The following is a 12,299-nucleotide window of genomic DNA, read 5'->3' as shown; positions in this document are numbered from 1 at the left end:
TGGTTCATGAAGTCTCATTTATAGATCAGTGGTTTCCAGACATTTTCTTTTACTTGTGACCTATTCTCACACCGTGCATGCATGATGTGTAAGCTCAATCATAAGTGTTTTTCACTTCTAAGGCTTTTGAGCATTTGAGTAGTAGTTGAAATTCTGTCATAATTAGTGTATGAATTCTTGAGATATGGCCAATGACACATTTTGTGAGGTCACAGTGACCTTGTCCTTTGAGTACCAAAATCTAATGAGCTGATTGCTGGCTCCAAGTGGATGTTTGTGTCAAATTTGCCGAAATACCCAAGTGGCGTTAGTGAGATATCGGTTAGCAAGAATTACACGGATGCAAGGTCACAGTGATCTTGACCTTTGACCACCACAATCTAATCAGTTCACCCTTGAGTCCAAGTGGAAATTTGTGCCAAATTTGAAAAAAAAAAAAAATCTTTCATGGCACTCTTGAGATAAGAATGGGATGGACTGATGGATAGACAATCTGAAAACTTTATGGCTCTGGCTGGCTTGGAGGTATAAAAAAGAAGGCAGAAGTTTGACAAATGTTTGAAAATTAGATATAATTGTGCTGCAGAGCTGCCTCTGTCATCTTTTCCTATTCTGCTAATCATCTGTGTTTCTGTATATTTCTTACATACTGCTCTTGTATCTCCTTCAAGAAACTAAAGACTATATTTACAGAAGTCCATCCTAAAGCCCTGCAGAAGCTGATGAGAAAAAAAATCTTGTGATCCATTTTCAAAGTCTGCTCTAAAATATTTTTTCTGCCCCGTGTTTATGACTTAAGAACATGTGAAAAAAGTTTTTTGCCTTTCCAAGTTCCATAATTTTTTTTTAAATTTGTACATACAGTATATTGTGTTGGCAATCTATGTAACATTACTGTAGTGTCTTTTTCACTGTGATTTCCTCAACACTGTGGCATCTGTACAGTACAACTTTTGTGCTGTAAGCTACTCAGAAAAAACAGAAATAATGTGCCTTACTGTACACACTATATTTTAGGTCATTCGGCTTACTTAAGTCACCATACTACTTTATGTGTTACAGGATACTGCATACAGATGAATATTTTAGCACGAATAATTTCACATTGTAACTTTGCACCGTTATTGCATAGAGTAATTATTTCGGTATCGTTTATAACGCTATTATTATTATTATTATTATTATTATTATTTCTATCTTGTCATGTGTACCTTTAAGTGGCTATTTCACGTCCCCTTTCCCTCAAGTAAGAGTCAGAGTTTAGTTCCTACCTGACGTTGTTCTGCGGGGGACAGGTGTTAGTGTAACAGAGTGAGGCTAAAATGTCTGTCTTGCCGTATGTTGGTGTGAATATAAGAAGATAAAACAAGATAAACTGTAGCCCGCTTATTATCTACAAGCCGTAAGGACTGTACGTTAACGTTACCTAACATGTTATCGTTCGTCTAAAATGCTTTTACTTTGAAGGTTCCGGCCGGAAACACCGCTCTTACCTGTGACTTTTTGACGTTTACTTAATACTAACGGCAAGGTCGTGCAGTGGCATTGCTGCTTGACATTTTGGAAAACGTTACTTCAGCCATGGACTGCTACCACATGTTGAAAACGTGGTCCAGCTGCTAATGTCCAGTGAGGATGCGGAAGGTTGAGGCAGGTAGCTCCGTCAGTGTAGCAGTGTCAGCAGGGCCCATGAGCTGTCGTCACAGTGCTAACTGTTACAGAGTGAGATTTTAACGTTACCTTACGGAGTGCTCTGTTAGCCGACAGGAGCTAACCAGGGTAATTACCGTTAAACATGAGTTCAGCTCCAAACCACCGTACCGTCAACATGACAGACAGCAAACCAGTTTCTGCTGTCTCATTAGCTGGACGTGTCCAGCAGATGTTCACCCATGTGAAGATAGAAAACCTTATAGCAGGACTCAGTGGAGGAGTGGTGTCAACTCTGGTGCTGCACCCACTGGACCTGGTAAAAATCAGGTTTGCAGGTACTGTATGGCATTACACTTCTGCAGATGGACTTGTTTAATGGCAACGGTACAATGCTGTTATGGGTCATTCCTTCAGCTAATGAGTTATGAGTGTTTGCTGTCCTTTCAATGCAGTGAGTGATGGGTTGGAGTTAAGACCTAAGTACAGTGGCATATTGCACTGTATGAAGAGTGTTTGGCAGCAGGAGGGACTCAGAGGACTCTACCAAGGAGTGACACCCAATATCTGGGGTGCCGGAGCATCCTGGGGCCTCTACTTCTTTTTGTACGTAAGCTGTTAATAAACCTGTTGGATCATGGCTGCACCATGATAGTTCTCATGACTTGCTTTGACCTCTTAAATGATCTGCAACTGTTACATGTCTTCTTTCTCACACTAATCCTCCCTTACAGCTACAATGCAATCAAAGGGTACACAAAGGATGGCCGTGAAACTGAACTGAGTGCCACAGAGCATCTGGTATCTGCAGCCAAAGCAGGTTAGTCCTACATGTGCGTGTGAACGCTGCTGCCTAGCTGCTACACTCACATACTTAGCACACAGTCAGCAACAGGCAGATAGGACTGCTCCGTGCTGGCCGTAGCTGACAGGAAGCAGAAATAAATAAGTACTCAGGCCTGCAGCTCATTAAAGTCACACAGGGTCACATGCATCTACTTCTTGTTGGCCAGTGGAGTCAGGAGCTGAGCAAATTTAGTTTCTTCAAAGAGGATCAAAGAGAAAGACAGGGTTTATTTTAGCTGCTTTAAACAGCATGAGAACAAACATTTTTGATTTGTAGGTTGAGACATCTCTGTATGCTACAGAGCTTCATTTATAATGGTATGTTGTGACGTATTTTACTTTTGTCAAAAAATAATGCGCCTGGCCATAATGGGATTTCAATAATATTTTGATTATTTGTGCAGCCATACAACAGATATAAAGATGTATTTAACCAGCTGAAATCTTTCAGTGGTATGATTGCCAAAACCTCCTTTTAATCATTGTTTTGTAATTATTTGAGAGGAATGTGTAGATGTGGTCTTCCTGTTGGCTTGAAAGAATTGTTTCTGCTGTCTCATTAATTGGATGTTTTGGCACAAGAACCACCGCTGAATGACAATGTATTGTTTATCATCTCATGCTGTGTGAACTCTAGTAACTGTGGTCTGCAAAAACAGCAGAGCAGTTTTGACTGGCACTAACCACCACATTACAATCAGCTTCACTTTGGATCATGCCTCTTCCTCTTCCTATTGAGGCGAACACTTGATCCGCGGTTGAAGGGCTTAGATCTTCAGTTGGAGGCACACACAGTAAAAATGCACCATTTGACGAAGCTGGCTGTGTGTGTTAACAATCATGTCTACCTAGCCACTGATTGTACTTTGGAGAGTCTGTATTTGAAAATTGTTGTTTGCCTTGTTTTAACAATACCTTCCTGTCCTCACCTAGGCATCCTGACACTCACACTTACCAACCCAATCTGGGTGACCAAGACCCGGCTGGTGCTTCAGTACAATGCTGACCGAAGCAGTAAACAATACAAGGGGATGGTGGATGCTCTGGTCAAGATCTACCGTCACGAGGGAATGGCAGGACTATACAAGGTTAAACATTAGTGTATTTTTACTTTAATGTAATATAGCATTACACACGAGGCTTATTTTACTCACTGACAGGTAGGCTGTTTTGTAGAGGAATTTCCAGACATTACTAAAGTAAAAGTTACTACGCTCAAATAAAGTTTGGTATTGGTTTATTGATCACCACTAGAGGGCATCAACAGCCTATAGTCGCCATAGTAGAGACCGCACAAGCCATGAATAATGGTAATAACAGAGAGAAGTATTACACTGAATGTGTGTTCTGTTGGCTTGGCAGGATAACTGCTACCACATTACCCAGTGTAATCTGACAAAAAGTCTTTAAAAAAGGCAGGGAGGGTCATAGTGTGTGCATTTCTAGATAATGCATTATGGGTATACTTGTGTGTCATAAAAGACTGACTTACAAAGCATTTACTTGTCCAAGGGTTATGTTCCTGGTCTGTTTGGCACATCTCACGGGGCGCTGCAGTTCATGGCCTATGAAGAGCTCAAGAGAGACTACAACAAATACAAGAAAGTGCCTTCAGATGCCAAGCTGGTAAGTCATTAACCCCGTGAGCCACAGGCTGTCTGGAAACATGCTCAGTCTTTAATAAAAGTCTGGCATAAAGCTCATAACTTTGAAGTGTAATAGGACTGAACCCACAGTGGGTAACTAGCAGTTGAAGAAGTGACTCATCAGTTTTCCTACTCTGCTCTGCTCACGTCTCTCTCCGTCTGTTTATCTGTGCAAACAGAGTGCATTGGAATATATCACAATGGCCGCATTATCCAAAATATTTGCTGTGGTCACGACATACCCATATCAGGTGGTGCGAGCTCGCCTGCAAGACCAGCACAATAGATACAATGGAGTTATTGATGTCATCAGACGGACATGGAGGTATGATACTGATCCACTCACAAAGGGGCCGAACATGCATTCCTACTCTCTAAAATTAGCCGATAAATAATGTTTTGTTTTTTTTTTACTGTCTCTGCAGGAACGAAGGCGCCAAGGGTTTCTACAAAGGCATCATCCCCAACGTAATTCGTGTCACTCCTGCCTGCTGCATCACCTTTGTAGTTTATGAGAATGTGTCTCGCTACCTTATGGGACAAAATAAATGAGGCTTGGAAAGCTGCAAAGACTCTGAGCTCACACTGACACTTGGGTGCCATTCAGAGATGCAGAGAGAAACACATCAGACTGGAGCCGAACTCTGTGCGCAGTGTACATGTGAATGTGGCGATGTGAGAAGCATTCATCTGCACTGACAATGACTGAAAATGTTGCCAAATGGAGCAGTGAAACCAACGGTGGATTTCCAGACACATGACAAACACTCTGACTTCTAGAGAACAGCATGTTGCTCGTCATGCCAGAGAACAAGCTGACGTTCTGTTAGTTTTTTTTTGTTTTTGTTTTTTTTAATCATGCATAAGTCGGCATTTTTATCAGAGGAGTTTTGATAAATATTTCATCATAGTTCTGTTTACATTTTATGTTCTTTGGTGTCAGAGAAGGGCACAGGATGAAATATGAAAAGCTGATTATTAACAACAAATTGGAGATCTTCTCAGGGTTCAGTTGCATGTGTATGTAATATTAGGCTCTGTCTACATGTATGCAGATATTTATATAAATGGATGTTTTCCTCTAAGTTTTGGCTTCTCGTCCACATGCAGTTTTAGGTCACTAAAACTAGGTCACAGAGACTTTTTGAAATGACTTCTAAGGTGCAGATTTTTCAAAACAATGGCAGACTACCAGTTTGGTAAAGTTTTGTTAGCACCGCTTAGTCTAAGGATTACTTGACATATAAACTTAGCATTGCTGCACTACTTCATGGATGAACAGAGGCATCTGCTGCACCCAGTGTTTTTGCTCCACCTCAGAGTCCACAGTTCAAAGTCCACCATAAACAGCGGTTTTGAATCAGACCTGATCGAACCAGCAGATGGTGGGACACTTTCCAAAGTGGGATGGTTGTCTATGAGCTTTAGAAGGAAAACATCTGCATGTACAGAGCATCACTTGTATATTGGAGTGAGCACCTCCATCCTTTAATTGAATAGGAATCAACAGTGATGAGATCTTTAGCAGGAGTTTTAAAAAAACATGATGTTGTCCTGTACACTTTACTACTTTTGTGAGGAGGAATGCAGCTAACGTCGAGGAGCGTTAGGGGTGGTTTTTGCATTTTAGTGTGGACAGAGATATTTCGTAAAAGGAAGGTCATGTGGACAGGTTACTTTTTAAAACGGAGGGGGAAAATTTCCTTTTTCAAAAATATCTGTATACGAGTAGAAGGGGCCTCAGTTTGTCTCTTAAATTATTATTTTTTATGTAAACAGGTTGCAGCAATGGGCATAATTTTTGTTCTTAACACACCAATACAGTACATTTATTCCACATTTAATTTGTTTGCTGGCAACAAATTGTAATGTTGCTTTATCAACATTTTGTTACAAAATCCAAACTGTAATTCATCTGCATTGTCATGTTTGATAAAAATACATTAAATGTATTACTTTGTGGCTACATCAAGTAAGTGCAGTGTAGTTCGAAGCTCCCAATCATAATGAGAAGTCATTAACTTTGAGTCAAATTCTTAAAAAAAAAAAGTATTTTATTAACAGTAATAATGACCAGAAACATGTCACATGAGTACAGTTTAAATATTGTCAATGTCTTGTCACAATGTCTGTTAATGCTTACTGTGTATACCAGCAGCACCCGTAAGCAGAAAAGCTACAGTACAAAGTTTATTTCTGGTAGACAGAATGACACAGTATTCTTGTTTATAGGCCTGTCAACTAGTATAGCATTTAAAAAACAAAACAAAAAAAAAATAAAACATTCAAGTTACCAACAGTGACGCTGTGACGCCTCGGCAAACCATACCTGATTATTTCAGAGGGCCAGATAACACACTGTTATACTACCAGGACTGGGCCCTCCCTGACATGTAACTTTTTAAAACTTTTATTTTGGCAGTTCCTCAATAATAATCCTGGATACTGAATTCCACCCTGTAGAAGCGTCACCTCTGGGGTAGTCAGCACAAGTCCCCACCCACACAGCCACATCCACCAGTCCCGCTTTGACACCCTCACACAGGCCTTCAACTGGAAAGGAAAAAGAAGACAAATGAATTTCAGGGTACACCCAAACTGTCTCCAGACACAGCAACTGTTAATTGTTTGGTTTTCTGACACAGTGATAAACTCTCCAAATTGGAAGGGTGTAACTTTACTTACAAGACCACTGACAAAGCTTTCCAGCTTCCACAGTCCAAGGTTAAACAACCACTTCAAGGAGCAGTGTGTGGGATTTAGTGGCATCTAGTGGTGAGGTTCCAGATTGCAACCAATGAAAAACCCCTTCACTCACCTCTCACTTTCCTAGTGTGAAAAGAACCCACGATGGCCTTCGGGTAACATAAAAACCTGAAATGCCCTCTCTAGAGCCAGTGGATAAGAAGGGCTCATTCTAAGCCAATGAAAACATGGTGATTATAAAGTCATGAAAACATAATAATAAATATTAAATTCTGGTAGTATTTCCCCCAAAATCCAACACACTGCCCCTTTGGAGGAACAGCTTGACATTTTGGGAATGATGCCATTTGCTCTCTTGCTGAGAGATGAAAATCTCAATATCGCACTCATCCAGCAGCCGGTTAGCTTAGCTTAGCACAAAGACTGGAAATCATGGAAAAAGGGAACAGCTAGCCTGAACAGCTTGTCTGTGAGGACTAAACAAACTAAACACATGAAACTACTTGGTGAGTTTTAGAGGTGTTAGGCAGATTTTTTCACATTTAGAAACAGCCAGGCTAGGCCAAAGCTCAGCTCGCCTGGTAGAGTGTGTACCTCACATAGGTTGAGTCCTTTTAGAGGCTTGAGTTAGATTCCGACCTAAGGCCATTTGCTGCATGTCATCCCCTGTCTATCTACAGCTGTAGTGTCTATCTACAGTTGTCCTTCAAATAAAGGCAAAAATGCCCCATAAATTATCTTGAAAATAAGAAAGAGCCAGGCTAACTGTTTGCTCCTGCTTCAGGTTTTTATGCTAAGTCAAGCTAACCGGCTGCTGGCTCCAGCTAAAGCTCATCTAACACCTAACTCTTAGCAAGCAAGTAGATCAGCGTGTTTCAAAATGTTGCTCTGTTGCTTTAAACTCAAGCATTATACAGTATAGCACTGGAAAAAGTATAGTTGGTTAAGGTTTCTTGCACAACAAAGTCAATAACTTGAGTCATACCTGAGGATGTTCTGTGGATGTTGATGGTTGAGTTGAGCTCAGGACTTCCTTGGTCTAAATAGATGATGGACTCGATGGGTAGGGGTCCTGTGCACTCTGCTCCATTAAAGGTGAAGTACCACCTCTGACAGCATGCGTTCTTACACTTGAGTCTGAGAGAACCACTGAAGAGGACTCTGAGGGCACTGTCTGAACGCATCTTGGTGAATGTACAGTCCTGCAACACAGCATAGGGAAATGCTGCCATGTTTACACACTGTGGTGGTTGTATACTGTTTGACAATTAGTGAAATGGCTGAAACAGACAGCCACATGTCGTTCAAGGTATCAGGATACTTACCGCTACTTTACCCAGGTCGATCCCATAATTCAGAGAGTTCCAGGCACACTGCTTGTAGTTGGGCCTCCACGGCTCTTCAAAGACCTCGCTCATGCACTCGCCCTTCTCGCCTTTGAGCCCATCACGTCCAGGGATGCCCGGCGTTCCTGGGATGCCGTTGGTTCCAGGGTTACCCTCTCTGCCAGGGGTGCCTGCTGGCCCCTGCATGCAACTGCCATACTGGAGAAATAGGCAAAAGAGGAAGTAGTGATGGAAGCTGACAGTAAAAAAAAAAGCATGCAATAACAACAGCAGAGTCTATTGTTATCTAACTTCCTGTTTCAGATTTTCTTTTTTTCACCCTGGTGGATAAGTCTCAGTTTGGTCTGCATGCACCGTGGACACCTAAATGCTGCCATTCATCCAACCATCACACACAAGAAGCCAGATTATACCTCATTTACCAGTCATATAAACAAATACACTGCCATAGGACTGTAATAAGTGTAAAAACAGATGGGATCCGAACCAAGGCAAAGCAATAGAACCAGCAACCACGAGGCTGTGAAGCAAGTGAATGACAGATTGTGTGTTAATGAGGAAGTGAGGGCTTTGAGACAGCCTAAATTAGTAGGTGTTTAGCCACACATCTATCAGTGTGATTCATTGTCCAGCTGAATCTCCTGCTATGTTTAAACAGATGCCGCGTCTTACTCAAGCTGAGTCAAACACACACAGAGACACACGGAGACACGCAGAGACGGGGGAGCTTGCCAAAACTGCCCTACCACATACAGAGATAGACACAATGAAGATCCAAATAGCTTGGTGTAATATATTCCTCAAAGAGCCATTTTGACCAGCAGATTACAGTGTGTAGGTTAGCTGTTGAGGCTTTTTTTAGTTGGAGTTGGGTTTTAATTTTGGTTATGTGATTTGTAAGTGTCATTTAGTCATTCCTTAGTCAGGACAGACATAAACTGACACGTAGATGTGCGTCCTTAAGCAAACACTGATGCCAAGAGGATTTGGGTCTAGGTTTTTGTTGGGTCATTGCTGCCCTTTTGCTCAGCATGCAGCTGTGGAGCAGTTTTAGGGGCACATGGCCAAAAGGAATAAAGGCAAAAAAGTCCCCGGGCAGGATAGGAGAACAAAGAGCTTTAACTCCAGTTTCAACATTTTGTCTTGACTTGAGTCCCTGGGGTGAAGTAGAAAAATATATCTCAGATGATGTGAATCTGGAAAATGTGTAAAAGTAGGGGGAATTACTATATTCTTATGTCAGCTGCTGTGAGGCAGATGGTCGAGAGCCTGTTTTAGCCATTAAGTGGCTTTGCTGGAGCAACCTGGAGATCTGACATCATCTTTAAGGAAAACTGGGAAGGCTGTGATGAAACCAGTAGATTGTGGTTTGGTATGCATGTGCTGTAATAGACGTGGAATTTGTCCTCAAGGAAAAGGGGCACCTTGGCTAATGGGGTGACAAAATGTGGAAATACAGAGTCCGTTTGGTTGATATTCAGCCATTCAGCAAGGAGGACTGTTTTATTAAGGGTTGGATTTTTGGAGACATTTCAAAGCAGACTAATGAATGGAACCTCTGTCCACTTTGCTACACAGCTGACTTTAATATTAGCTTCCAGTCTGCTGTAGTGGTGCTGCCTGCCTGCAGGAATTACACTCCAGCTCTTCTGAATATTAGTAGCACACAGCCAATTACTGTAACTGAAGCATAAAGGCTGCATTCGCCCCCAAAGTGCAGAGGAATCAGTCGTATTTCATGCAATAGCTAACACTGAAACAAGGACTGAAGCTCTTCTGGAGCATGCACAGCAAGATATAATGCCTCAGACATTTGTGAATGTACAGGACCATGGAAGGATGCAAAGTAGAATTTTATTTTTACCACGTTCATATAAGCAGATCTTCCTTCTCCAGAGTGTCTAGTGCAGTTGGGCTTTTCTGCATCATTTCCAGTGCACTAGATACAGATGGTAACATGAGATGCTTTTTAGTACATCCCCCTACTGTGGTCTCAATTGTGGTATATGACTTTGGAGGATAATAAGAGCAATTGCTTGAGCTCTGTGGTTCTCAGAGTGGGGTACGCAGACTTCTGGGAGTCCCCAGGGGAGGTCCACAGAGTCCCAGTAAAATAAACACGAGTTTCACTTTCATTTGACTCCCACGAGAGAAATGTGTGTCCACTCTGTTCCTTCACTATCCATCTAGGCTATAGCATGGAGGGTTATATAACTCTCGACAAAGATAGTCTTAAGATTGGGGTTGGTGTGAATTGGGTGCTGTGGACTTGTTGATCATATCAGACATATTGTAATACATGTATCAGCCTTAAAATATTAGACAGAATTACCCCAAAAATCAAATCATATAACCGCTTATAAACTAGTAAGACAGCCAGAAAGATAACAAAGAGACAGACAGTATGAGCCAGACCCCAACTTCCTGTTAGGGTTTTTTTCTGTCCACTCAGTCTGCTGGAGAGCAGCCAGTCCTGGAATAATAGAGAACCAACTGACCATACAAAAGCTATAAAACAGCATTTCTCATCTGCTGCTGGGACCAGGTAATTTTGGAGACCATAATGCCAAAGTGGTGACCACACTCATTGCACTGTAAGCATACATGTGGATCATGTGGATGAATCAGCATATTACTTTTTTCATTTTGGGAAATCACTTGTTTAAACATAGGCCTACTTCTGGCATGCCACAAGAAGAAGAAATCCCAGGATGAGTTTTAGGAATATAACATGCAATGTGCCCTATGGATGTTAACAGAGATGCATGAAAAAGACAACAAAGCGCGATAAATGACAATAAAGCCATTCTGCTGTGGTTATTATCATTTCAAATAAGCTCCATTTGGATGCCTTTTAGTTATGGGAAATCACAACATCTATCCAGAACGCACAAGTCCTTCCTGGAAATGGCACAGAGTCTACTTTTAGAAATGATCAAAGCGGCCGCATGGTTATTTCAGCTTATCTCTCTTACCTTATCAGCGTCAGGATCCTTTCGGTATCCTCTATTTCTCACCTTTTCCACGCCATAGAGCGGTAAAGCCAAGCAGACAAGCAGCAGCAAGCGGGCAGTGAGAGGAGACATCGTGCAGCAGACAACGGACGGACTGTGCGCGCGCTCTGAGAGGCTTGAAGCGACAGTTTGACTCCAGCTCCAGACAGTTTAGTCCAGATGAGGGCAGGACAAGAAGGAAGGAGCCAGTCAACTTACAGAAACATTCTGTGAGGGGAAAAAAAGCATCACAACATCCCTGTGATATTCATATGGGCTGCATAAGTGAGTCAGTCATGTTTTATTTTCTTTTTCTTTATTTCCTTTTTTTTTTTGGCAGTGCCGGACCTAGCTCATACAGCACCCCGCCCCCCACCCCCCCAAAAAACAAAAAATTTAAACAATTATTATCTTCTATACAGTGTCCATTGTATTAATCACGAACAAGATCAAGAGTTGATGAGAAATCAACAAAATAAAAAATAAAAGAATACAGTATGTGCAAATCTGCCAATCTCCACATACACCCATATACTTTCCCATATATCTTATTATTAATATAGGTACATACACTCACCGCCCAGTTTATGAGGTACACTGGTTCAACTGCTCATTGACACAAATAGCCAATCAGCCATTCACATGGCAGCAACTCAATGTATTTAGGCATGTAGACATGGTCAAGACGAAACTGCTGATCTACTGGGATTTTCACGCACAACCATCTCTAGGGTTTACAAAGAATGGTCTGAAAAAGTGAGTCCGAAAGTCCCCTAACAATATCCAGTGAGCGGCAGCTCTCTGGGCAAAAATGCCTTGTCGATGCCAGAGGTCAGAGGAGAATGGCCAGACTGGTTCAAGATGATAGCAAGGCAACAATGTTACAACTAAAATATGCAGAAGACCGTCTCTGAACTAACAACATGGCAAACCTTGAAGCAGATGGACTACAGCCGCAGAAGACCACACCAGGTGCCACTCCTGTCAGCTGTGAACAGGAAACTGTGGCTACAATTCGCACAGGTTCACCAAAAAAACGTTGCCTGGTCTAATGAGTCTCGATTTCTGCTGTGACATTCAGATGGTAGGATCAGAATTTGGCATAAACAACA

General features: G+C 41.8%; 2 protein-coding genes across 5 annotated transcripts; one reads left to right on the top strand and one right to left on the bottom strand.

The window, feature by feature from the left end:
• The first annotated feature begins 1,509 nt into the window (after positions 1-1,509).
• On the top strand, positions 1,510-6,114 carry LOC125893537 (mitochondrial folate transporter/carrier-like). The gene is made up of 7 exons (XM_049584261.1): positions 1,510-1,988; positions 2,106-2,256; positions 2,385-2,470; positions 3,430-3,584; positions 4,009-4,122; positions 4,322-4,467; positions 4,568-6,114. Exons 1-7 carry the CDS (start codon positions 1,796-1,798, stop codon positions 4,692-4,694), a joined length of 972 nt encoding a protein of 323 aa, XP_049440218.1. The 5' UTR covers positions 1,510-1,795; the 3' UTR covers positions 4,695-6,114.
• Positions 6,115-6,175: 61 nt separating this feature from the next.
• On the bottom strand, positions 6,176-11,356 carry LOC125893538 (collagen triple helix repeat-containing protein 1-like). Of its 4 annotated transcripts, none has more exons than XM_049584262.1 (5): positions 11,170-11,356; positions 10,059-10,133; positions 8,174-8,392; positions 7,834-8,050; positions 6,176-6,695 (listed from the first exon to the last, which is right to left on the bottom strand). In XM_049584262.1, exons 1-5 carry the CDS (start codon positions 11,278-11,280, stop codon positions 6,553-6,555), a joined length of 765 nt encoding a protein of 254 aa, XP_049440219.1. In that variant the 5' UTR covers positions 11,281-11,356; the 3' UTR covers positions 6,176-6,552. The 4 variants fall into 4 exon arrangements, with proteins under 4 accessions (XP_049440219.1, XP_049440220.1, XP_049440221.1 ...); XM_049584263.1 differs by having other exon boundaries at positions 11,212-11,346; XM_049584264.1 differs by lacking the exon at positions 10,059-10,133.
• Between the last annotated feature and the right edge of the window lie 943 nt (positions 11,357-12,299).

The sequence above is a fragment of the Epinephelus fuscoguttatus genome, linkage group LG8, assembly GCF_011397635.1.
Source record: "Epinephelus fuscoguttatus linkage group LG8, E.fuscoguttatus.final_Chr_v1".
Taxonomy (NCBI): Eukaryota; Metazoa; Chordata; class Actinopteri; order Perciformes; family Serranidae; genus Epinephelus; species Epinephelus fuscoguttatus.
The sequence above is the reverse complement of the archived record's forward strand: the minus strand, read 5'-3'. Positions and strand labels throughout refer to the sequence as shown.

Excerpts from the sequence above, each read along its gene's own strand:
- LOC125893537 (XM_049584261.1), top strand. The coding sequence starts at position 1,796 with ATGAGTTCAGCTCCAAACCACCGTACCGTCAACATGACAGACAGCAAA. Across the intron at positions 1,989-2,105 it reads GGTAAAAATCAGGTTTGCAG|TGAGTGATGGGTTGGAGTTA; the intron begins GTACTGTATGGC and ends CTTTCAATGCAG. Across the intron at positions 2,471-3,429 it reads GGTATCTGCAGCCAAAGCAG|GCATCCTGACACTCACACTT; the intron begins GTTAGTCCTACA and ends GTCCTCACCTAG.
- LOC125893538 (XM_049584262.1), bottom strand. The coding sequence starts at position 11,280 with ATGTCTCCTCTCACTGCCCGCTTGCTGCTGCTTGTCTGCTTGGCTTTA. Across the intron at positions 10,134-11,169 it reads AGGATCCTGACGCTGATAAG|TGCACTGGAAATGATGCAGA; the intron begins GTAAGAGAGATA and ends ATCTGTATCTAG. Across the intron at positions 6,696-7,833 it reads CATCCACAGAACATCCTCAG|TTGAAGGCCTGTGTGAGGGT; the intron begins GTATGACTCAAG and ends TTTCCTTTCCAG.